The sequence below is a fragment of the Macaca fascicularis genome, chromosome 9 (genome assembly GCF_037993035.2).
Source record: "Macaca fascicularis isolate 582-1 chromosome 9, T2T-MFA8v1.1".
Classification (NCBI taxonomy): domain Eukaryota; kingdom Metazoa; phylum Chordata; class Mammalia; order Primates; family Cercopithecidae; genus Macaca; species Macaca fascicularis.
The window spans coordinates 78085862-78111411 of record NC_088383.1 but is presented as its reverse complement, the minus strand read 5'-3'; the positions used below and the strand labels follow the sequence as shown (position 1 = coordinate 78111411).

At 43.1% G+C, this 25550-nt stretch overlaps 1 protein-coding gene and 1 pseudogene across 6 annotated transcripts in view; one reads left to right on the top strand and one right to left on the bottom strand.

Moving 5' to 3' along the window:
* Positions 1–21758, bottom strand: part of DNA2 (DNA replication helicase/nuclease 2) — a 65577-nt gene extending 43819 nt beyond the window's left edge. For 2 of the 6 annotated variants that reach the window (XM_045362071.2, XM_045362074.2), the window contains exons 1-5: positions 20368–20544; positions 18555–18737; positions 16869–17052; positions 14368–14513; positions 8174–8305 (exon numbers count right to left, since the gene is read on the bottom strand). In XM_045362071.2, the coding sequence (XP_045218006.2) occupies positions 8174–8305; positions 14368–14513; positions 16869–17052; positions 18555–18737; positions 20368–20441 (719 nt within the window). In that variant the 5' untranslated portion in view covers positions 20442–20544. Of the gene's footprint in view, positions 1–7114; positions 7213–8173; positions 8306–14367; positions 14514–16868; positions 17053–18554; positions 18738–19059; positions 19184–20367; positions 20545–21648 lie in introns of those variants that run through there. The other 4 variants (XM_045362072.2, XM_045362073.2, XM_074001964.1 and 1 more) reach the window with 4 other exon arrangements.
* On the top strand, positions 10735–10853 carry LOC123566940 (5S ribosomal RNA; annotated as a pseudogene).
* Positions 21759–25550: the final 3792 nt, after the last annotated feature.

Genomic DNA, 25550 nt, shown 5'->3' with positions numbered 1-25550 from the left:
TCCTGACCTCAAATGATCCACCTGCTTTGGCCTCCTAGAGTGCTGGATTACAAGCATGAGCCACCACACTTGGCCATGGACAGCAATTTTTTAACAAATGAGAATATTTTCCAAGAAAAAAAAATGCTGTCTTAAATAATTTTTCTTTCTTTTTTTTTATTATACTTTAAGTTCTAGGGTACATGTGTACAACATGCAGGTTTGTTACATATATATACATGTGCCAGTTGGTGTGCTGTAGCCATTATACATTAGGTATATCTCCTAATGCTATCCCTCTATCCCTCCCCCTTACCCCCTCCCCATACAATTTTTCATTAAAAAAAACTATTTCAAGATGCTTCAAATATAATCTCATGGAAGATATGCATCCTTCCAGAATCGTTGAACACAATAGTGAAATTCAGAGAAGTCATAATTTATCTAAAATTTCTTTTTCTTTTTTTCTGTCTTAGTGAGACAGGGTCTCTCTCTGTCGCCCAAGCATGAACAGTGGCATAAACACGGCTCACTGTAGCCTTGACCTCCTGGGCTCAAGCAATCCTTCTGTTTTAGCCTCCCAAGGAGCTGGGATGAGAGGTGTGCACCACCACACCCTGTTAATTATTTTCAAATTTGTAGAGACAGAGTCTACAAAAGGCGGGGCAACATGGTGAACTCAACCAATCCTCTTGTCTTGGTCTCCCAAAGTGCTGGAATTACAAGCATGATCCACCGCACTTGGTCTGAAATTTCTTAAATATTTATCTTCTCTCACTGTTATTTGTTCATGGTGTATATTCAGATATGCTTTTATAAATAAGGCAAAACTTATTATTTATGAAATGTCACATCTATACCTAATAGAATACAGGGAAAAAAAACTTTTAAAGTTGTTACTAAAATCCAATGCCCTGGAAAAAGAAGCAATGTGGCTTTACTATTATTATTATTTTGAGACAGAGTCTCACTCTGTCACCCAGGCTGGAATGCAGCAGCACGAACACAGTTTATGCAGCTTTGACCTCCTGGGCTCAAGAGATCCTCCCGCCTCACCCTTTCAAGTAGTTGAAACTACAGGCATCAGTTGTTAGGCCCAGCCAATTTTTTTTTTTTTTTTTTTTTTTTGAGACGGAGTCTCGCTCTGTCGCCCAGGCTGGAGTGCAGTGGCGCGATCTCGGCTCACTGCAAGCTCCGCCTCCCGGGTTCACGCCATTCTCCTGCCTCAGCCTCCCGAGTAGCTGGGACTACAGGCGCCCACAACCGCACCCGGCTAATTTTTTGTATTTTTAGTAGAGACGGGGTTTCACTGTGGTCTCGATCTCCTGACCTTGTGATCCGCCCGCCTCAGCCTCCCAAAGTGCTGGGATTACAGGCGTGAGCCACCGCGCCCAGCCTTTTTTTTTTTTTTTTTTTTTTTTTGTAGAGCTATGTTCTCACCATGTTTCCCAGGCTGATCTTGAACTCCTGGTCTCAAGCAATCCTCCTGCTTTGGCCTCCCAAAGTGCTGGGATTACAGTTATGAGCAACCATGCGCGGCCACTATATGTTTATTACCACAGGTTTTTTTTTTTTTTTTTTTTGAGATGGAGTCTCACTCTGTCGCAGAGGCTGGAGTATAGTAGCGCAATTTCGGCTCACTGCAACCTCCACCTCCCCGGTTCAAGCAACTCTCCTGTCTCAGGCTCCCAAGTAGCTGGGATTACAGGCGTGCACTACCACGCCTTGCTAATTTTTGTATTTTTTAGTAGAGATAAGGTTTCACCATGTTGGCCAGGGTGGTCTCTAATTCCTGACCTCAAGTGATCTATCCATCTCAGCCTCCCAAAGTGCTGGGATTACAGGCGTAAGCCGCCACACCCAGCCACCACAATTTTTTTAAATGGTAACAAAAATTAATTTCTAAGTACTACTTTAGCTATAGTCTACAAAATTTGGTATGTAACCACCTATTCTAAATGTGTTAATTTCCTTTATGACTGACCTTTTAAAATGTTTATCAACATTTCCTTAGTTTACAAACCATGAGAATTTTAGATATCCTTTTGTTATCTAACTTTGAATCAAAATTATTCTAACTTTGTTACAGTACAGTTGCAGAATATCGTCTCTAAGATACTACTGATCCTTTAAAATTTATTGGTGTTTCCCTTATGGCATAATGCATCATCTATTTCAATAAAAGTTCTGTGTGACTTGAAAAATTATATATACAGTCATCCATTGTATAACAATGATTTCATCAACATAGGATGGTGGTCCCATAAGATTATAATGTAGCTAAAAAATTCCATTGCCTAGTGACATCTAGCTATGGTGGTAATGCAACACACTATCTTTTCTATATTTAGATATGTTTAGATACACAAATACTAACCGTTATTACAACTGCCTACAGTATTCAGTACAGTAACATGTTGTACAAGTGTGTAGCCTAGAAGCAACTGGCTATACCATATGGCCTAGGTGTGTAGTAGGCTCCACCATCTAGGTTTGCACAAGTACACTCTGACATTCACACAATGATGACATTGCCTAACACCACATTTCTCAAAACATATCCCCATCATTAAGCCAGCATGAGTGCATTGTATATAAAATGTATATAATTTTGTATTTTGACAAAAAAATGTAGGATTTTATTTCAAAGATTCTTTGCAAGTCAAAGATGAGTCTGAATTCCACCCTCTTTCCCTAGCATCTATGATGCCCTTCTTCCAGGCTGCAAATCCCTTGCTGACCTATCCTAAGCCTCCTTCAACAGATACTATTCTGTCCTTCTGTCCCTTATATGCTGTTACCTCCAAGGGTTCCATGCTGCTTTTGTCACCTACATTTTCTCCACCAGCAAACCCCTTCACTTTTATTATTTTCATCTACCACCAATACACTGAGTTCCTGAGGGCTTTGGTTATCCCTACAACAACAGTACCTGGTATAATCCTTGGCACATATATAGCATTGAATAAATGTTTGCAGAATTTATTAACCCAGAATTCTGAGAATCATGCTTATCATTGTAAAAACAATGGGTTAATTTTAACCAAAAAGAAAAAAACACATTTGGGTTAAGACTCCACCAAAGGAAAACAAACAAACAAACAAGCAAACATGCAGACAGGATGCTAAAACAATTAACAAAAAGTAAAAGAAAAGCTTATGTCCAAAAAAACTACAAAAATAGACATCTACCGTAATTTAAAATGTCAAGCAGCTGAGTGCAGTGGCTCACACCTGTAATCCCAGCACTTTGGGAGGCTGAGGTGGGTGGATTGCCTAAGGACAGGAGTTCGAGACCAGCCTGGCCAGCATGGTGAAACCTCGTCTCTACTAAAAATGCCAAAATTAGCCGGGCATGGTGGCAGGCGTCTGTAATCCCAGCTACTCAGGAAGCTGAGGCAAGAGAATCGCTTGAACCTGGGAGGCAGAGGATGCAGTGAGCCAAGACTGCGCCACTGCTCTCCAGACTAGGCGACAACGTGAGGCTCCATCTCAAAAAAAAAAAAATTTCAAGCAAATGTAAATGACAAAAAGAAATAAAGGAGGAAGGAAGGGGAAAAAAGGGAGGGAGGAGGAAGGAGGGTAAATGAGGATAAATAATTAGGAGCAGTTGAAGATAAAATTAACATTTTTTTTTTGTTGTTTTTTTTTGTTTTTTTTTTGGGGGACGGAGTCTCGCTGTGTCTCCCAGGCTGGAGTGCAGTGGTGTGATCTCGGCTCACTGCAAGCTCCGCCTCCCGGGTTCACGCCATTCTCCTGCCTCAGCCTCCCAAGTAGCTGAGACTACAGGCGCCCGCCACCACGCCCGGCTAGTTTTTTGTATTTTTAGTAGAGACGGGGTTTCACCATGTTAGCCAGGATAGTCTCGATCTCCTGACCTCGTGATCCACCCGCCTCGGCCTCCCAAAGTGCTGGGATTACAGGCTTGAGCCACCGCACCCGGCCCCATTTTTTTTTTTTTTGAAATGGGATCTTGCTCTGTCACCCAGGCTAGAGTGCAGTGGCGCGATCTGGGTTCACTGCAACCTCTGCCTCCCTGGTTCCAGCGATTCTCCTGCCTTGACCTCACGAATATCTGGGATTACAGGTGCCCGCCACCATGCCCAGCTAATTTTTATATATTTAGTAGAGATGGGGTTTCGCCATCTTGACCAGGCTGGTCTCGAACTCCTGACCTCATGATCTGCCCGCCTCAGCCACCCAAAGTGCTGGGATTACAGGCATGAGCCACTGCGCCCGGCCAATAAAATCAACTTTCTTAGTGTCACAGAACATTGATAGAGACCAGAATGACAGAAATATTATAAAGCAAAGCAAGGAACTAGGTGAAGGATGACTACTTGATAAACATAGTTTATCATAGTGAAGCCCAATATCCATCCCCTATGTCAATCTGTTCCAAAGAAATAACAAAGAATGAAAAGAATGAAACATGCGTATATACATACATATATATTATATATATATATATATATATATATATATATTTTTTTTTTTTTTTGAGACAGAGTTTCATGCTTGTTGCCCGGGCTAGAGTGCAATGGCGTGATCTCCTCGGCTTACTGCAACCTCCACCTCCCGGGTCCCGGTTCAAGCAGTTCTCCTGCCTCAGCCTCCTGAGTAGCTGGGATTACAGGCACATGCCACCACACCCAATTTTTGTATTTTTAGTAGAGACAGGGTTTCACCATGTTGGCCAGGCTGGTCTGGAACTCCTGACCTTGTGATCCGCCTGCCTCAGCCTCCCAAAGTGCTGGGATTACAGGCGTGAGCCACCGCACCCGGCTGTAAATTTATTTTTAAAACACAAGAAAAGCTAAACAATCTACTCACTCTAGCTTTTTTCTAAGTGTAGGAAGCTGGTGAAAAATTTACGACCACTACAGAAATAAAAAATATGAAAAACAAATTCAGTCAGGCACAGTGGCTCATGCCTGTAATCCCAACATTTTGGGAGGCCGAGGCAGGCGGATCACTTGAGGTCAGAAGTTCGAGACCAGCCTGGCCAACATGGTGAAACCTCGTCTACTAAAAATACAAAAATCAGCCAGGCGTGGTGGCTCATGTCTATAGTCCCAGCTACTCAGGAGGCTGTGTCACAAGAATCATTTGAACCCGAGAAGCAGAGGTTGCAGTGAGCCAAGATTGTGCCACTGTACTGCAGCCTGAGTGATAGAGTGAGACTCCATCTCAAAAACAAAACAAAACAAAACAAAACAAACAAACTCAACTCTAACATCAAGACAAGCCTTTTTCTAAACTACTAAATATTTTAAAAATACATATGAAAATCCCATTAGAGGGCCAGGCAAGGTGGCTCATGCCTGTAACCCTAGCACTTTGGGAGGCCAAGGCAGGAGGATCATTTGAGTCCAGGAGTTCAAGACTAGCCATCCTGGGTGACATGGTGAAACACCATCTCTACAAAAAATACGAAAATTACCAGGCAGTGTAGTGTGCACCTGCAGTCTTGGCTACTCAGAAGACTGAGGTGGAAGGACTGTTTGAACTCAGGAGGAAGCAGAGGTTGCAGTGAGCCTAAATCGCACCACTGCACTCCAGTCTAGGCAACAGAGTGAGACCTTGTCTCAAAAAAAAAAAAGGAGAGAGAAAAAAAAAAAAGTAAATGAGATCAAAGCAGAAACTAGCACACACAACTTACGGAGCTTGCTGTAGTTATACGGCCAAATTATGGCCAAACTGGGATTCACATCCAGGCTCATTATATCCTTCGAACCACAAGGAATAGGTCCAAAGAACTAACTACTCCAAATCTTTCTGACTCACAAATCTTAAAGCTTTTCTTTTGTTTCTGAGACAGAGTCTCGCTTTGTTGCCCAGGCTAGAGTGCAGTGGCATGATCTCAGCTCACTGCAACCTCTGTTTCCTGGTTCAAGCGATCCTCCTGCCTCAGCCTCCCGAGTAGCTGGGATTACAGGCACCCACCACCACGCCTGTCTAATTTTCATATTTTTAGTAGAGATGGTGTTCCACCATGTTGGCCAGGCTGGTCTCAAACTCCTGAGCTCAGCTGACACAGCGCCTTGACCTCCAAAAGTACAGGGATTACAGGCATGAGCCACCATGCCTGGATACCCTTAAAACAAACTTTTTAGATCACAAAATGTTACAAAATATTGAAAATATTGAGAGAACACTGAGAATATTAGTATACATGGAAGTTGTGCCCATTTAAAGAAAAATAAAATGCTGCCTGTTTAAAAAAAAAAAAAAAAAGGAAATCAGATAAAAACCCTCCAATGGCTTCCATTCTAATCAGAGCAGCATCCAAGTCCTGACCAGGATGATGAGGCTCCAGGGCAACTACTGCTGCTCTTCTCCTACTGCACTTTGCTCTAGCCATCACACTGACTCGCTGAAATACTACACACACAGCTAGTATGTGTCAGCCACAGGGCTTTTGCCCTGTTTCCTCTACCTGGAACATTCCTCCGACAGACAGCTGTATGTCTCACTACTTCATTTCCTTTAAGCTTCTGCTCAAATGCTACCTTATGAGAAAGGCCTTCCATGAACATTCTATGGAATACCCCTGCCATCACTACCTACCTATTCTCCCTTTCTTCTTACCCTCCTCATTGTTTGGCACTACATTGATCACGGTCTGGTCCCCTGCTGTTTACTTGTGCAGTAGTATAGAAACTCCAGAAAGAAGGTGGTTGTATGTTTTGTTTCCTTTTTTGCTACCATGATCCAAGCACCTAAAACATTACTTGGCACATATTAGACACCCAATAAATATTTGCTGAATGAATAACAGAAAAAAACATATCTCCCCTATAAAATTATAATAATGCCACTTTGAGGGAAAAAAAAAAAACTTGAAAATACACGTAACGCCAAACAGCATTAAATGGGTAAACACACTAAATACATAGCACATCCATATGACAGTCAACACATGACACAGACTATATGCTAGTAACACAGAGAAATACACATGAAAAAATCAAATGAGGCCAGGCGTAGTACCTCATGCCTGTAATCCCAGCACGTTGGGAGGTCGAGGTGGGAGGATCAGTTGAGGTCAGGAGCTCGAGACCAGCCTGGTCAACATGATGAAACCCCATCTCTAATAAAAATGCAAAAATTAGCCAGGTGTGGTGGCACACACCTGTAATCCCAGCTACTCAGGAGGTTGAGGCAGGAGAATAGCTTGAACCCAGGAGGTGGAAGTTGCAGTAAGCCAAGACCACACCATTGCACTCCAGCCTGGGGAAGAGAATGAGACTTCGTTTTAAAAAAAAAAAAAAAAAGAATCAAATGAAAAAAATTAGGATGCCAAAAATTGATTACTTTATAAGAAAATACAGGCTGGGCATAGTGGCTCACACCTGTAATCCCAGTACTTTGGGAGGCCAAGGTGTGTGGATCACCTGAGGTCAGGCGTTCAAGACCAGCCTGGTCAATATGGCAAAACCCCGTCTCTACTAAAAATACAAAAAATTAGCCAGGTGTGGTGGTGGGCACCTGTAATCCCAGGTACTTGGGAGGCTGAGGCAGGAGAATCGCTTGAACCCGGGAGGCGGAGGTTGCAGTAAGCCTAAATCATGCCATTGCACTCCAGCCCGGGCAACAAAGCAAGACTCTGTCTCAAAAAAGAAAAAAAAGAAGAAAGGCTGGGCGCAGTGGCTCACGCCTATAATCCCAGCATTTTGGGAGGCCGAGGCAGGTGGATCATCTGAGGTTAGGAGTTCGAGGCCGGCCTGGCCAACACGGTGAAACACCGTCTCTACAAAAAATACACAATTAGCCAGGCGTGGTGGCAGGCGCCTGTAATCCCAGCTACTTGGGAGGCTGAGGCAGGAGAATCTCTTGAACGTGGGAGGCGGAGGTTGCAGGGAGGCGGAGGTTGCAGGGAGCCAAGATCAGTGCCACTGTACTCCAGCCTGGGTGACAGAGCAAAACTCCATCTCAAAAAAAAAAAAAGAAAGAAAAAGAAAATACATATCTACGTATAAAAAATAAGCTATCTTATAATAATGAAAATAAAATTTTCTATTCACTGGTTTCTTTTTTGTCATGTAAAGATACTTAGGACAGTAATTTATAAAGTAAGCAAGCAAAACAGCTAATTGTAATTGCTCAATCTTTTAAAAACTTTGATTCAACACACAGAATAGCATCCTGGTCTAAAAATAAGAAGACTATATAAACAAAATGTGTTTCTTACAGAGAGAGCTGCATCTGAGGGAAGTCAGTCGAAGCGTTTTTATGCATGAAATCTCCTGCCCATTTACAAAACGAAGGAAGATAGTCCTCTACTTCTTGTTTTATTTCATCTTGACTTAGATTTAAGCGGTACCTGCCAAAAATATGATAGTAAATATGAAAGTATAAATATTAGAAAAGTAAATGAGGACAAAAACACAAATAAGCAATCCAACTGTTCATCAGCCAATAAATGGATAAGCAAAATGTGGCATATTCCATACAATGCAGTATTATTCAGCTATAAAAAGGAAGGAAATTCTGACATATGCTACAACATTGAATAACCTTCAGGACATTATGCTAAGTGAAATAGGCCAGTCACAAAAGGACTAATATTCATATAAGGCACATACAGCAGTGAAAATCACAGAGACAGAAAGTAGAATGGGGGTTGCCAGAGGCTGGGAGGAGGAAAGGAGAAGTTATTGTTTCAAGGGCACAGAGCTTCAGTTTGGGAAGATGCAAAGAGTTCTGGAGATAGATAGGTGATGGTTGCACAACAAGGTGAATGTACTTTGCCTCTGAACTATACCCTTAAAAATGGTTAACACAGGCAGAGCACGGTGGCTCACATCTGTAATTCCAGTACTTTGGGAGGCCGAGGTCAGCAGTTGGAGACTAGCCTGGCCAACATGGTGAAACCCTGTCTCTACTAAAAATACAAAAATTAGCCAGACGTGGTGGTGCATGTCTGTAATCCCAGCTACTTGGGAGGCTGAGGCAGGAGAATTGCTTGAACCCAGGAGGCAGAGGTTGCAGTGAGCCGAGATCACGCCATTGCACTCCAGCCTGGGCAAGAGAGCAAGACTCCATCACACACACACATCCCCACAAAAAGTTAAAATTGTAATTTTTTTTTCTTCTTTTTCTTTATCTCTTTTCTTTATTTTTTGAGATAGGGTCTCACACTGTCACCCAGGCTGGAGTAGAGTAGCGCGATCTCGTCTCACTGCAACCTCTGCCTTCTAAGCTCAAGTGATTCTCCCCCCTCAGCCTTCAGAGTAGCTGGAATTACAGGCACACAACACCATGCTCAGCTAATTTTTTTGTATTTTCAGTAGAGATAGGGTTTCACCATGTTGGCTAGGCTGGTCTCAAACTCCTGGGCTCAAGCAATCTGCCCACTTTGGCCTCCCAAAGTGCTGGGATGACAGGCATGAGCCACCACGCGTGACCTAATAAGGTAATCTTTTTTTTTTTTTTTTTTTTAGATGGAGTTTCGCTCTTGTTGCCCAAGCTAGCGCAATCTCGGCTCACTGCAACCTTCACCTCCCAGGTTCAAGTGATTCTCCTGCCTCAGTCCCCTCAGTGACTATGCCTGTATGTCATATGCCTGTATGGGACCACAGGCATACGACACCATGCCCAGCTAATTTTTGTATTTTTAGTAAAGATGGGGTTTCACCATGTTGGCCAGCCTGGTCTTGAACCCCTGACCTCACGTGATCTGCCTGCCTCGGCCTCTGAAAGTGCTGGGATCACAGGGGTGAGCCATCACGCCCAGCCTAACACAGTGATTTTTATATGTATTTAACCACAATTTTTAAAAAACATCCAAATAACAACAAGCATGGTGGTGTGGAACTATAGTCCCAGCTCTTCAGTAGGCTGAAGCGGAAGGATCGTTTCAGCCCAAGAGTTTGAGGTTACAGTGAGCTGTGATCTCACCACTGTACTCCAGCCTGGGTGACAGTGAGACCCTGTCTGAAAAAAAAAAAAAAAATCCAAATAACACTGAAACAGTGACATGACATCAAATTTCAGATAATTTGCTCTAATTCATACCATGGTCTAATTGGAAGAGTCCCAGTTATACCTTTGGGATATAAAAAAAAAATTGAGGCCGGGCGCGGTGGCTCAAGCCTGTAATCCCAGCACTTTGGGAGGCCGAGACGGGCGGATCACGAGGTCAGGAGATCGAGACCATCCTGGCTAACACGGTGAAACCCCGTCTCTACTAAAAAAATACAAAAAACTAGCCGGGCGAGGTGGCGGGCGCCTGTAGTCCCAGCTACACAGGATGCTGAGGCAGGAGAATGGCGTAAACCCGGGAGGCGGAGCTTGCAGTGAGCTGAGATCCGGCCACTGCGCTCCAGTCCCGGCGACAGAGCGAGACTCCGTCTCAAAAAAAAAAAAAAAAAAAAAAATTGAGATATTGCTCCTGAAACCAAGCAATGGAAAGTAGAAACGTTAAAGAGGAAAAAGGGTCATATGGACAGAAAGGTAGTAACAGTCTTACAACATCAAAGGACAGTATATAGGAAGGTTAACTTCTTACGTGAGAAATCTGCAGAAACAAAAAAACCCAACTATCAATTTTTCAGGGTTCTTACAAGGTCAAAATTATGTCATAACAATATGAATACATTATTTATCATTTTCCTTTCATGACAGTACAGTTGAATTTTCTGAGGCTACATGACATAAAATATAGAAATATTTTGAATGCAGAAGCAGACACAAGAATCCACGATCTTCTATGAAGTCATATTTTAAAACATTTGCAAAAATAGAGGCTTGGTTTACACCCATACCACCCAGAACGCAGCTGATCTCATCTTATCTCAGAAGCTAAGCAGGGTTGAGCTTGGTTACTACTTGGATGGGAGACCACCTGGGAATATTGGGTGCTGTAGCTTTAAGAAAAAAAAAACAAAAAAAAACGGCCAGGCTCTGTGGCTCACACCTGTAATCTCAAGACTTTGGGAGGCCGAGGCGGGTGGATCACCTGAGGTGGGGAGTTCAAGACCAGCCTGACCAACATGGAGAAACCCCGTCTCTACCAAAAATACAAAATTAGCCAGGCATGGTGGTACATGCCTGTAATCCCAGCTACTCGGGAGGCTGAGACAAGAGAATTGCTTGAACCTGGGAGGCGGAAGTTTTCGGTGAGCTGAGATCATGCCACTGCACTCCAGCCTGGGCAACAAGAGCAAAACTCCATCTCAAAAAAAAAAGAAAGAAAGAAAGAAAAAAATAGAGGCTGGAGGATTGTTTGAGGCTATAGTGGGTGATAATTTCATCACAACACTCCAGCCTGCGCAACAGAGAGAGACCTTACCTCAAAAAAAAAATAAGGAAGAAAGAAGAAAGAAGAAACTGAAAAAACGTAAAACAATGACATGCATTATATATTTTTTACAACAGTTTTTTTCATTAAAATGTTATGTTAACAAGCATAGATTGATATTTTTAAATGAATATATATTTTAGGCTAGGTGCGGTGGCTCATGCCTGTAATCCCAACACTTTGGGAAGCCGAGAGGAGTGGATCACTTGAGGTCAGTTCAAGACCAGCCTGGCCAACATGGTGAAACCCCCTCTCTACTTAAAAACACAAAAATTAGCCAGGCGTGGTGGCAGGCATCTGTAATCCCAGCCACTCGGAAGGCTGAGGCAGGAAAATCGATTGATCCAGGAGGCGGAGGTTGCAGTGAGCCGAGGTCATGCCATTGCAATCCAGCCTGGGCAACAGAGCAAGACTGTCTCAATAACAACAACAAAATAAATGAATATACATGTTAATTTCAAATGAATTAATAAACATCTGTTCTAATTTCTAGTACAGTAATTAATCATAGATATAGCCCACATAAACAGAAGCTCTTTCCAGTCCTCAATAATTTTTTAGTGTAAAGGGGTCCTGAGAGCAAAAGTCTTGAGAACTGCTGTTATAAACTTACCCTCCCAGGATGATTATTCCAGTTCCTTCTTTATATTTAAGCTCCCCAATCTTAGTAACTACTCTAGGGTGGTAGGGGCTTATCAGTTTGTATATAAAAATCACACCTAGGTTTGAATCCTAACTCTGCACTACCAGATATATGACTAAGAGCAAGTCACTGTTAATTAAGCCTGTTTCCTCATCTGTAAGGAGGAGATAATAACTACCTTACATAGTTAGTCTGAGGATTATAGAACAATGTATGTAAAGCACTTAGCTGATGATAAGAACTCATTAAAGTATAGGCTGGGCGTGGTGGCTCACACCCTTAATCCCAGCACTTTGGGAGGCTGAGGAGGGTGGATCACCTGAGGTCAGGAGTTCGAGACCAGCCTGGCAAACATGGTGAAACCCCATCCTACTAAAAAATGCAAAAAAAGTAGTCGGGCGCGGTGGCGCATGCCTGTAATCCCAGCTAATCAGGAGGATGAGGCAGGAGACTAGCTTGAACCTGGGAGGCAGAGGTTGTAATGAGAGGATATCGCGGTGCTGTACTCCAGCCTAGGCAGCAGAGCGAGATTCAAAAAGAAAAAAGAAAATCATTAAGGTATAAAGACCATGATGATAACAACAAATACAGTGCTAACTATAGGTCAGCACTGTTCCGGGCATGGTGACAGGCGCCTGTAGTCCCAGCTACTCAGGAGGCTGAGGCAGGAGAATGGCGTGAACCCAGAAGGCGGAGCTTGCAGTGAGCCTAGTGAGCCACTGCACTCCAGCCTGGGCAACATAGCGAGACTCTGTCTCAAAAAAAAAAAAAAAGATACAACTTATAATTTTTCTCACTTGCTCAAGGGAGCAGCATAATAACACATTCATGAGACATTGAGACTTTAGGACACTACACATTTACCATATAACTGTGCAATATTTCTAATACCAGATTTAATAAGCTGTTACTTTCCTAGGTTTCTGCCACCTCCAGCTTACCAAGACTGACAGAGCAGAGTTGTGTCAGCCCTCTGAGAGAGCCAGTCCAACAGAGAAAACAAAATTAACAATGCTACCTCTGCCAAAATTGTCTTAAGCAAAATAGCAGCCGCAGGTTGAAAGAGAAGCTGAAATTCTTCAAGCCAGGAAGCAACTGCTAATACCAAAGCATCCAAAAAGATCTAGAGAAACACACAGTTAGACTACTGAAAGTGAAGGTTATCCTTGCAAAAGGCTGTTTGAAATCAGGCAGTTTCCAGTTGATTAAAAATGATGTAGATGACCATACGGTCTCACAAAGTCTCATATATTGCCAGTACAAATGTAAACTGGGACAATGTCTATAGAGAGCAATTTGGTAATATGTATCAAAATTTTAGGCCGGGCATGGTGGCTTATGTCTGTAATCCCAGCACTCTGGGACACCGAGGTGGGTTGATCACTGGAGGTCATGAGTTCAAGACCACCCTGGCCAACATGGCAGAACCCCGTCTTCACTAAAAATACAAAAAAATTAGCCAGGTGTGGTGGCTTATGCCTGTAATCCCAGCTACTCGGGAGGTTGAGGCAGGAGAATTGCTTGAATCTGGGAGGTGGAGGCTGCAGTGAGCCGACAGCAAGCCACTGCACGCCACCCTGGGCGACAGAGCAAGACTCCGTCTCAAAAACAAAACAAAAACTGGTAAGGCAGGCCAGGCATGGTGACATGTACCTGTTTCAGATACACAGGAGGCTGAGGTGGGGAGAAACACATGAGCCCAGTCGTTTGAGTAAGGCCTGGACAACATAGCAAGACCCCTATCTCCCCCCCAAAAAAATACTGTAAAGCTACATTTTTTATTTTTATTTATTTATTTATTTATTTTTGAGACAGAGTCTCACTCTGTCACCCAGGCTGGAGTGCAGTGGTGTGATTTCAGCTCACTACAAGCTCCGCCTCCCGGGTTCACACCATTCTCCTGCCTCAGCCTCCCGAGAAGATGGGACTACAGGCATCCACCACCACACTCAGCTAATTTTTTGTATTTTTAGTAGAGACAGGGTCTAACCGTGTTAGCCAGAATGGTCTCAATCTCCAGACTTGGTGATCCGCCTGCCTCAGCCTCCCAAAGTGCTGGGATTATAGGCATGAGCCACTGCACCTGGTCATAAAGCTGTATTTTGAAACTAGTTTCATCTTATTCCCAACCCCATATAATTCTCAGTATATCACACTGTTTCTAGAACTAATGCAAAAAAAGTTCTTTATACATTCTCTGAAAGTAGTTAAGGAATCTGTTACGCACATGTACAAAATATTTAGATATTTTTACCCAAAAAGATCCTGTTGGGCAATTTCAAAAACTCTACACAGAGTTCCAACAGTGTACTGGAACTGTGAAATCTGCATTTTAGATTACACTAATTTATATTGGATAGTCTATACAAATACTTTATAGTTTCTAGGACAGAAGTTATATAATAAAATTATACCTGCAGTTCCTCTTATAACTACTTACATTTCCTTCAAATGTCTTATTTCTTGAATTGTTTGAAAAGCAAGTTCTTGCAGCTTTTCTGGGGCAAAGCTATTATTTATTGCTTTTTGAAACACCTCATGGAGAACCGTACCAATTAGCATTTGGCGAGTGGCTGGATCAGAGCTCTACAAAAACAAATCACACAATTTATTTCACAACATATTAACAGACACAATTGTATATATTTATTATCTAATCTATTAAACCACCATAGCCAAAATGCACTGGTAAGACAAATGCCAAAATATTAAACAATTTTTTTTCTGGTGGGTGGAATTATAAGTGACTTTCACTTTCTTCTATTCAGAATTGTCTGAATTATTATTGCATGAGTTACTTTTTTTTTTTTTTGAGACAGACTCTTGCTCTGACACTCAGGCTGGAGCACAGTGGCACAATCTCAGCTCACTGCAACCTTCACCTCCCAGGTTCAAATGATTCTCATGCCTCAACCTCCCAAGTAACTGGAATTACAGGTGTGTGCCACCATGCCCAGCTAACTTTTATTTTTTGTATTTTTAGTAGAGGCAGGGTTTCACCATGTTGGCCAGGCTGAGTATGAGTTACTTTTAAAATCAATGTTCTCCATTTTGAAAAAAAATTAACCAATATTTAAAAATTCAAAATATTCTCAAATAATATTTAAAGTATTATACTCTAATTTCACTTGATAATCCACCCAATAGAAAAGTCAATAAAGGCATAGCTGATAAACTCATGTAAGTAAAAGATACTATTCAAATATAAAAGTTAAACCTACTTAACAGTAATGTTTGGGAAGAAAAAAATATTTTTTAACCTACAGCAGAGATTTTTGGCAAAGAATTTTTCTCTACTCAAAAAGAAAAACTACTTCATACTTCATTTCTTGATTAACTCTTGTATTAGGCTAGACCCTTTTTTTTTTTTTTTTTGAGACGGAGTCTCCCTCTGTCGCCCAGGTTGGAGTGCAGTGGCCCGCTCTCTCTCTCGGCTCACTGCAAGCTCCACCTCCCAGGTTCACGCCATTCTCCCGCTTCAGCCTCCCGAGTAGCTGGGACTACAGGCGCCTGCCACCACACCCGGCTAAATTTTTGTATTTTTAGCGAAGATGGGGTTTCACCGTGTTAGCCAGGATGGTCTCGATCTCCTGACCTCGTGATCCGCCCACCTCGGTCTCCCAAAGTGCTAGGATTACAGGCGTGAGCCACTGCGCCTGGCCCAAAAAGTTTTTTAAAACTTAATATTCAGGCCAAGCACAGTAGCTCATGCCTATAGCTCCAGCTACTCGGGAGGTTGAGGTGGGAGGATTGCTTGAGCCTGGGAGGTCAAGGCTTTGGTGACCTACTGCACTCCAGCCTGGGTGACACAGTGAGACTCAAAATAAAATAAAAGTACATGTTTCAAGAAAAATAAATAAAAAGCTGGGTGTTGGGTACATGGGAGTTTATTACAATAATCTCTTTGTATGTTTGAAATAGCCCAAAATACATTTTTGTTTGTTTTGAGATGGAGTCTCACTCTGTCCCCTAGGCTGAATGAAGTGCAGTGGTAGGATCTCCGCTCACTGCACCTCCGCCTCCAGAGTTCAGGCGATTCTCCTGCCTTAGTCTCCCGAGTAGCTGGGATTACAGGCACGCACCCCAATGCCTGGCTAATTTTTGTATTTTTAGTAGAGACGGGTTTTCACCATGTTGGTCAGGCTGGTCTTGAACTCCTGACCTCGTGATCCTCCCACCTCGGCCTGTCAAAGTGATGGGATTACAGGCGTGAGCCACTGCGCCCAGCCCCCAAATACACTTTTTTTGAGACTTATTTTATTTTAAAATAAAACTGCATGTTTCAAGAAAAATAAATTAAAAGCTGGGTGTTGAGTACATGGGAGTTTATTACAATCATCTCTTAGTATGTTTGAAATAGCCCAAAATACAATTTGTTTGTTATTCGTTTTGAGACAGAGTCTCGCTCTGTCGCCCAGGCTAGAATGCAGTAGCCTGATCTCGGCTCACTGCAACCTCCGCCTCCCGGGTTCAAACGATTCTCCTGCCTCAGTCTCCTGAGTAGCTGGGACTACAGGCGCATGCCACCACACCTGGTTAATTTTTCTACCAAAATACATTTTTAAACAGTGATTTACACATTTATTTTTAGTTTAGTGGGAATCACATGAAGCCAAGTTTGGAAATGTCTAGCTGTGTTTAAATTTAAAAGTTTATCATTTAAATTAATTTTCTTACTATAATTACTTATTAAGCCCTGAACAAGATTTGAAGGACTCAGGAACCTGGCCTTTAGTCCTAGCACTGCCACCTCGTAGTTATGTGGCTGCGGGGCAAGTCACTTAACCTCTCTGAGCCCATTTTTCCTCATCTATAAAATGCAGCTGATTAATACCATTTATTTTATAGGGTTGCTGGGAGGATTAACTGAAATAATAAATGTAAAAGTGCTCTGTAACACTCTCAGACCCTGCAGAAACATTAACTGTTACTATTATTTACCCTAAAAGTTTCACTCAGGACAGCTCTTCTCATACATCGAATACTACTGGCTATGCTTGTGCCAGAAATCAGAATGTCTGGATACAGAATCAAATACCCAAAATCTTTATCTATTATCCAAGTATCAGATGTGCAGTCTCCCTCCAAATGAATGATATCTCCTGGCTCTACTGGAACAGAACACCTGAAAATAAAGCAAAGTTAAAGTATAAATACATTGCTTAGGTTCCTACATTTAAACACATTAGGGAGGCTTCAAAAAAATAAATGAGTATTTTATCTGAAGAAGAAAAAAATATTTCTAAATTTCTGGGTCTTCAAAAAAATAAAATAAAATACCAGGATAAAGTCTTCTAAAACAACGTGCCAAACACATCTGAGAATACTCAAGAGTCTTCTATAAATCCCAAAGAGAAAAACAACTTAGTGCCAGTAAAGTCTATTGCAAAAGCTATCAAAAAACCTTTGCTAATGTAATATATATAGCTCCAATTATGAATTGGGTTGTTTTAATAATTCTTTCTTAAGACTTATAGGAAATCTACAGCTTCTATAAGTCTTGAAGCATGAAGCCAAACCCAGTGTAGCAAGAATAAAATCATACTGAACTAGTTCAAACTAGGCCAGAAGCGGTGGCTCATGCCTGTAATCCCAGCACTTTCGGATGCCGAGGCGGGTGGATAACCTGAGGTCAGGAGTTCAAGACTAGCCTGGCCAACATAGTGAAACCCTGTCTCTAATAAAAATACAAAAATCAGCTGGGCGTGGTGGCGGACGCCTGTAATCTCAGCTACTTGTGAGGCTAAGGCAGGAAAATCACTTGAACCTGGGAGGTGGAGGGTGCAGTGAACCGAGATCGTGCCACTGCACTCCAGCCTGGGCAACAGAGCAAGACTCCATCTCCAAAAACAACAACAACAACAACAAAAACAAACTAATTCACAGCTTAAACAAAGAGCCAAAGTTAGACCTCTAGCTTTTCTGCATCTACACTCCACCCCTCACATACCACATTCTGAGTAGAGAAATCTAAGGCCTAAGAATGTTCATATGTGTTAATTAATTTTGCTCTTAGTTAACACTAACATGCGTTTAAGCTGCAATCTTAGAATGTACTGGGAAATAGGAAGTAGTCATTAATAAGGCTCTTTGTACGTGATTTTCTTTTCTTTTCTTTTTCTTTTTTGAGACCAAGTTTTGCTCTTGTTACCCAGGCTGGAGTGCAATGGCACGATCTCGGCTCACCACAACCTCCATCTCCCAGGTTCAAGCGATTCTACTGCCTCAGCCTCCAGAGTAGCTGCGATTACAGGCATGCACCACCACGCCCCGCTAATTTTTTTTATTTTTAGTAGAGATGGGGTTTCTCCATGTTGGTCAGGCTGGTCTCAAACTCCTGACCTGAGGTGATCCGCCCACCTTGGCCTCCCAAAGTGCTGGGATTACAAGTGTGAGCCACCATGTCTGGCCCACATGATCTTCAAATGACAACAAAAGTCAATTTTTGGAATATGATACTTGAGATACAAGAGTAATAGATACAATTTTCATGCAGAATTAGGCTAGGATCAAATCTACTCTCTTTTAAACAATTAAATTATAGTAACATTCACAGAAGCCATTTGATGAGTTTTACGATGGTACCCTTAAGACTCGAATCAGTGCTCAAAGTCACATAAAAATTACCAGTCATTCCTAAGGATGCATAGTTCTTTATTTTCTAGTGACTGTGAAGCAGTGATGACCAGGTGCTTTTCACAGTTTCCCTCTTTGTTCTGTACAGTACTGACTGCCAACACCAGGTACCGGTTATCCATTCCTCGGCTCAGAACTGTTCTGGGAAAGGAAGCTACCGCTTTCTTCTGAAATCTAAAGCACACACATACAAAACTATTTTAGCACAACCATGAAATAAGAAGCCATCCAATCTGTTTTATCTACAAACCAATCTTCCAGTTTTCTAGGTTTCTTTCTTCTGAAAAGCTTATTGCAATGACATTTAGCCAAAATAGGTAAAATTAAGAGAGCAAAGACACACAATTCCTATTATAAAAACTTCCCAGAAGTAATGCCATTTCAAACATGCTCATGATATGAGATTTTCCATTTTAATTTCTGTAAGGAGTTCTGTGGGATACCCATTACAATGAGGATTAAGAATACACTGGAAGCCAGGCATGATGATGCACACCTGTAGTCCCAGTTACTCAAGAGGCTGAGGAGGAAGGATTGCTTGAGCCCAGGAGTTTGAGGCTGCAGTGAGATACAGTCATGCCACTGCGCCCCTTCCTGAGCGACAGAAAAAGTCTCCGTTTCTGGGGGGGGGGGAAGAAAAAGAAAGGAAAGTATAAATTGGATATTATTAAACAAGAAATTTCTACCATTGGTGCAAGCCTTCCCAAAGTACAAGTAAAAGGAGATGTTTTGGACAAGATCCTTTTTGTAAATATGAGTCTTATGTTATGGAAAAGGGTAGTGTCCGTGGTTCACTGAAAGTCCTACCATGAGCCACAGAATTGTACTTAGAAATAATTTAGTCCAACCTGCTAACGTAATGCCGGAAATCTTTCGATAAAATCTCACTGGACAGAACGCAAGCTTAATACGTATCGAATTAGCTCAATCCTTTACATAGTAATTCAGAACTTTATTCCTTATATTTAAAGTGGGTAAGTCAATTTCTCAATGCTTTCATCCATCGGTCCAAGCCGTCTAAAATTATGCAAAATAATAATCTCTCCTCAAGAAAACAGCCCTTCTCCTATTAAGTACCTCCCAAGTCTTCCCCGTTTGACTGCGGCATCAGTGAGGGACCAACCGAGAGTCCAAAGTCATTACCTCTCCAGTGATAACACCAAATGCCTTTCACATTACCCTACAAGTTATCTTTTGTTATGTGACCGTTCTATTATTTTGCAAACGCTTTATTCATGTACTCCACCTAGCCTCAGGCCATGAATTTCCCAAGATTGGCTATGATGCCTTAAAGATGTTTCTCAAAAGGTATTGCTGATCAAAAGCCCAAACGCAAAAATCCCTCAACGCTAATTAGCATTATTGCTATTATATTGAAAGTAATTCCACATTATGACCGTGGTTAACTTCCTCTGATCATTTATATACACCAGGCTGAGGGTGCAGAGATCTCCCAAGGATAAGTTCATCCAACTAAACATCGAGAAAAGCCTAGGGCGGTCGCAATTTCCTATTATAAAAACATTTCAGTGGCCGAAGCTCCTCAAATTAGGGAAACGGGTGAAATCAAGGGAAACAATGAACTGCTGGGCGAGGGAAAGTCCAGGCTCTGGCTGAGGGTGGCCCCAAAGAACACCTTGGGAGGCGGGCCCCGACTCCGGAGGCTCGTCGGGTGCCCAGGGAGCTGCCCCGGGCCCCTGCGCCCTGGGCCCGGTCAGTCTGCGGAGGTGCGGACGCGGCCTCTCCCGCTCCTTCTTTCAAATCTCCCGCTTTGTTCCCACACCCTCCCCCGCGCTCCGCTCACAGCTCCGCCGGCAGCTCCGCCTCCTCCCAAAAACTCTTCTCCATCAGCAGCTCCAGTTCGTCCAGCTGCTCCATGCTGGACGCGGGGACTATGGCCAGAAAAACCGGCGAACTATAGCCAGAAAAACCAGCGGAACCGGGGTGACACAGAAAACTCAGAAAAGAGAAAGGGGCGCGCGCCTGCGCGTCTCGCGCGCATGCGCCAACCCGCCGAGGTCCCAAATGACCTGCGCCAGGCCGCCCCTCCTGCGCCGGCACGTTCCACGTGGGGCGCCTCTCCTGAGCAGCAGGCCTCTGGCCGCCGCCTTGGGGATACAGGGAGTCTTCATATCTGAAGCAGACTAAACGCTCCTGCCTTCTCTCTTGACACTCCAACCCGTGTCTGACACACGCTTAGTTTGAACACAACCATTTGTAGTTGCCCAAAACCAGGCGTCCCTGGTTAGCCTTCAGAACTGCGCACTCCCTGGGAAACAGCCTCTCCCCTTTTCTTCGGAAAACTCATTGAGAAAATAGAAACTGTCAGATAGGAACTCCTTGATCATGCCACGGCTAAATCTACAAAACTTCTAGCCGGGCATGGTGGCTCACGCCTGTAATCCCAGCACTTCCGGAGGCTGAGGCGGGAGGACCACGAGGTCAGCAGTTCAAGACCAGCCTGGCCAACATGGTGAAACCCCGTCTCTACTAAAAATACAAAAATCAGTCTCAAATAAATAAATAAATAAATTCTGCAAAACTTCTGATATCTGAACCACTCTTCATAACCTCTTTCCACTTTTTTTCAATAGCAGACAAAGTGTTCTGGTTAAAGGGCAATTGCTCCACTTGCACTTGGCATCCCTGGGCTTCAAACATTCTCAAGGGCATCGCTTCTTCAATTATTGCCTCATTCTCTTGTATCATCGGCCTCACCCTCACTGTTGGATTGAGCCTCTAATATGGCCTGGTGTCTCCCATTTTTAAAAGATGTTTCCTTGCTGGGCGCGGTGGTATGCACCGATTTTTCATATTTATATACTTCTCTGTTCTGGAGGCATCGACTAGAACATCCAGAGCCATGTTAAATATCAGTGGTATAACGGTTATCCTTATTTTTGTTATTCATTTTTTAAATGGACAAAAGGGGCCGCATGCGGTGGCTCAGGCCTGTAATCCCAACACCTTGGGAGGCTGAGGTGGGTGATCACTTGAGGTCAGGAGGTCAAGACCAGCCTGGCCAACATGGTGAAACCCAGTCTCTACTAAAATATAAAAATTAGCCGGGTGTGATGGTGCACACCTGTAATCCCAGCTACTCAGGAGACTGAGGCAGGAGAATCACTTGAGCCTGAGAGGCGGAGGTTGCAGTGAGCTGAGATCACGCCAGCCTGGGTGAAAGAGTGACTCGGTCTGAAAAAAAAAAAAAAAAAATTGGCAAAAGGTTAATATATTTATCATGTACATGGGCTTTCAAATATGTACACACTGGAATGGGAGTTATTCTATTAGTATTTGTCCCTGATATCAACAGAAATACCTCTACTGTCTCAATACCTGTGGTACAATGTTTTATGAGCTGTTTCAACAAAACAAGGTGTAGCCTGTAGTCCCAGCTACTCGGGAGGCTGAGGCAAAGAACTCCTGGGCTCAAGAAATCTGCCATCCTCGGCTTTCCAAAGTGCTCGGATGAACAGTGTGAGCCTCCGCACTCGGCCCATCCTTTTTTCTCTTGTGTGTGTGTTTGTGTGTGTGTGTGTGAAACGGGGTCTCACAGGTTGGAGTGCAGTGGCGCAAACTCAGCTCACTGCAATCTCCACCTCCTGGGTTCAGGCAATTCTCCTGCCTCATCCTCCCCAGTAGCTAGGATTACAGGCACTTGCCACCACACCGGCTAATTTTTTTGTATTGTTAGTAGACATGGGGTTTTGCCATGTTGGCCAGGCTGCTCTCAAACTCCTAACCTCAGGTGATCCACCCACCTCAGCCTCCCAAAGTGCTGGGATTACAGGCTTGAGCCACCGCACCTGGCCTCATTTTGCTATCTTTGACTTATCACTTCATGAATATTTATGTCATGCTAATCTTTTCTGCATTGTTCCAATTTTAGTGTATGTGCTGCCATAGCAAGCACCACCTATAATTTCTAATAGTTGGTTTGTAGATCCATTAAGATTTTCTGTGCCGGGCGCGGTGGCTCAAGCCTGTAATCCCAGCACTTTGGGAGGCTGAGACGGGCGGATCACAAGGTCAGGAGATCGAGACCATCCTGGCTAACATGGTGAAACCCCGTCTCTACTAAAAATACAAAAAACTGGCTGGGCGAGGTGGCGGGCGCCTGTAGTCCCAGCTACTGGGAGGCTGAGGCAGGAGAATGGCGTAAACCTGGGAGGCGGAGCTTGCAGTGAGCTGAGATCCGGCCACTGCACTCCAGCCTGGGCAACAGAGCGAGACTCCGTCTCAAAAAAAAAAAAAAAAAAAGACTTTCTGTGTAAATAATTGTGTCATCTGTGAAAAGAAGCAGTTTTACTTTTTCATTTTTTTTTTTTTTTTTTTTTTTTTTTTTTTGAGACAGAGTCTCACGCTGTTGCCCAGGCTGGAGTGCAGTGGCGCGATCTCGGCTCACTGCAAGCTCCGCCTCCCGGGTTCCCGCCATTCTCCTGCCTCAGCCTCCTGAGTAGCTGGGACTACAGGCGCCCGCCACCGCGCCCGGCTAATTTTTTGTATTTTTAGTAGAGACGGGGTTTCACTGTGGTCTCGATCTCCTGACCTTGTGATCCGCCCGCCTTGGCCTCCCAAAGTGCTGGGATTACAGGCTTGAGCCACCGCGCCCGGCCAACTTTTTCATTTTTAAATTTTATTTTCTATTTAGTTTTACAGTTTTATTTGAATAAAATTTATAAAATTTGTTTCCACTTATCTTTATATTTTTATTTTTATTTTATTTTATTTTATTTTGCCTAGGTTCACTGGTTAAATAGAAGTTGTAACACTGGACATCCTTACTTTCTACATGACCTTAGGAAGAATTCATTATTACAACAATAAGTATGATGCTAGCTGAAGGTTTTTCATGGATGCCTTTTATGGTTACCCAATGCTTTATAAAAACAAAAGCAAAACTAACAACACAACAGGCTGGGCACGGTGGCTCACACCTGTAATCCCAGCACTTTGGGAGGCCAAGGTGGGTGGATCACCAGGTCAGGGGATCAAGACCATCCTGGCTAACACGGTGAAACCCCGTCTCTACTAAAAATACAAAAAATTAGCAGGGTGTGGTGGTGGGCGCCTGTAATCCCAGCTCCTCGGGAGGATAAGGCAAGAGAATGGGGTGAACCCGGGAGGCGGAGCTTGCAGTGAGCCAAGATTGTGCCACTGCACTCTAGCCTGGGCAACAGAGCAAGACTCCATTTCAAAAAACAAAACAAAACAAAAAAAACAGAACACAACAAAACTCAAAAATTTAGTGACTTAAAATAACAATCATTCATTTAGCTTATGAATCTGCAATATAGGCAAGACTCAGTGGGGAAGGCTGGTCTCTGTTCCATGAAGCAAGTTTAAGGGTTGAAGGATCTAATTTGAAGATGATTTACTCAGATGGCTAGCAAGTTGATAATTCCTGTATAGGAGCTGCTTGGTGTTCTTACAGCATGTTATCTGGATTCCAAGAGCAAGTGTTCCAAGAAGACCACGTGGACCTTGTTTTAGCTTTATGACCTACCTTTGCAAGTGACATAACATCACAGTAGTCACAGGCCCACTCAGTCAGATTCAAGGGAAGGGGGACACAGTTCCTACCTCTTGATGGGATGAGTGTCAATGACACATAAGAAAAGCATATGGGACCTGGTGGCTCACACCTGAAATCCCATCACTTTGGGAGGCTGCGGCAGATGGATCATCTGAGGTCAGGAGTTTGAAACTAGCCTGGCCAACATGGCGAAACCCCATCTCTACTAAAAATACAAAAATTAGCCAGGCGTGGTAGCACACGCCTGTGATCTCAGCTACTTGGGAAGCTGAGGCAGGAGAATCGCTTGAACCTGGGAGGCAGAGGTTACAGTGAGCCAAGATTGTGCCACTGCACTCCAGCCTGGGCAACAGCGAAACTCCCATCTCAAAATAAAATAAAACCATATGAATTGGGATGTGTTCTGGTCACTGTTGGAAAGTATAAAGATATAATCTGCCGATATGTCCTTTATTAGATTAAGAAAGACCTCTTCTGTTCTAAATATGATTCATTTTGATAACGAATCAATGCTGGATTTTGTCAAGCAGTTATTGCATCTATAGAAGGACTGTATGGTTTTTCTCCTTTATTCTGCTATTATGAGAAGCTTTACCGTTGATTTCACAATGTTAAAAAAAACTTTCCATTCCTAAGATAAACCCAAATTGGTCATACAATAAACGTTTTGGGTATTGCTGGATTTGATTTGCTCTGCTGTTAAGAATTTTTCCATCTATGTTGGTTTTTTGGTTGTTTTGTTTTTGCTTCTAGAGACGGGATCTTGCTCTGTCACCCAGGCTGTAGTGCATTGGCACAATGACAGCTCACTGCAGCCTCAATCTGCCAGGCTCAAGTGATTCTCCTGTATCAGCCTCTCAAGTAGCTGGGACTACAGGAGTGTGCCATCACACCCAGTTAATATATATATTTTTTTATTTCTAGTAGACACAAGCTCTTGCTGTGTTGCCCAAACTGGTTTTGAACTCCTAAGCTCAAGCAATCCTCTCAACTCAGCCTCCCAAAGTGCTGGGATTATGGCTGTGAACCACCAAACCCAGCCCATCTATGTTCTTGAAGGATACTGATTTGTAATTTTCTGTTTTGTAACAACATTGTCAGGTTTGGGTATCAGGGTTATACTGGCATCATAAAATGAGTTGGGAAGTGCTCTCTTCTAATTTCTAGAAGTTTGTGAGATTATTCCTTAGCTATTTAGTACAATACACTACCTAGCCCTGGAGTTTTCTTCATGAAAACATTTTTTTGTTTGTTTGTTTGAGACGGAGTCTTGCTCTGTCGCCCAGGCTGGAGTGCAGTGGCGCTATCTCGGCTCACTGCAAGCTCCCCTCCTGGGTTCACCCCATTCTCCTGCCTCAGCCTCCCAAGTCGCTGGGACTGCAGGCGCCCACCACCACACCCAGCTAATTTTTTGTATTTTTAGTAGAGATGGGGTTTCACCATATTAG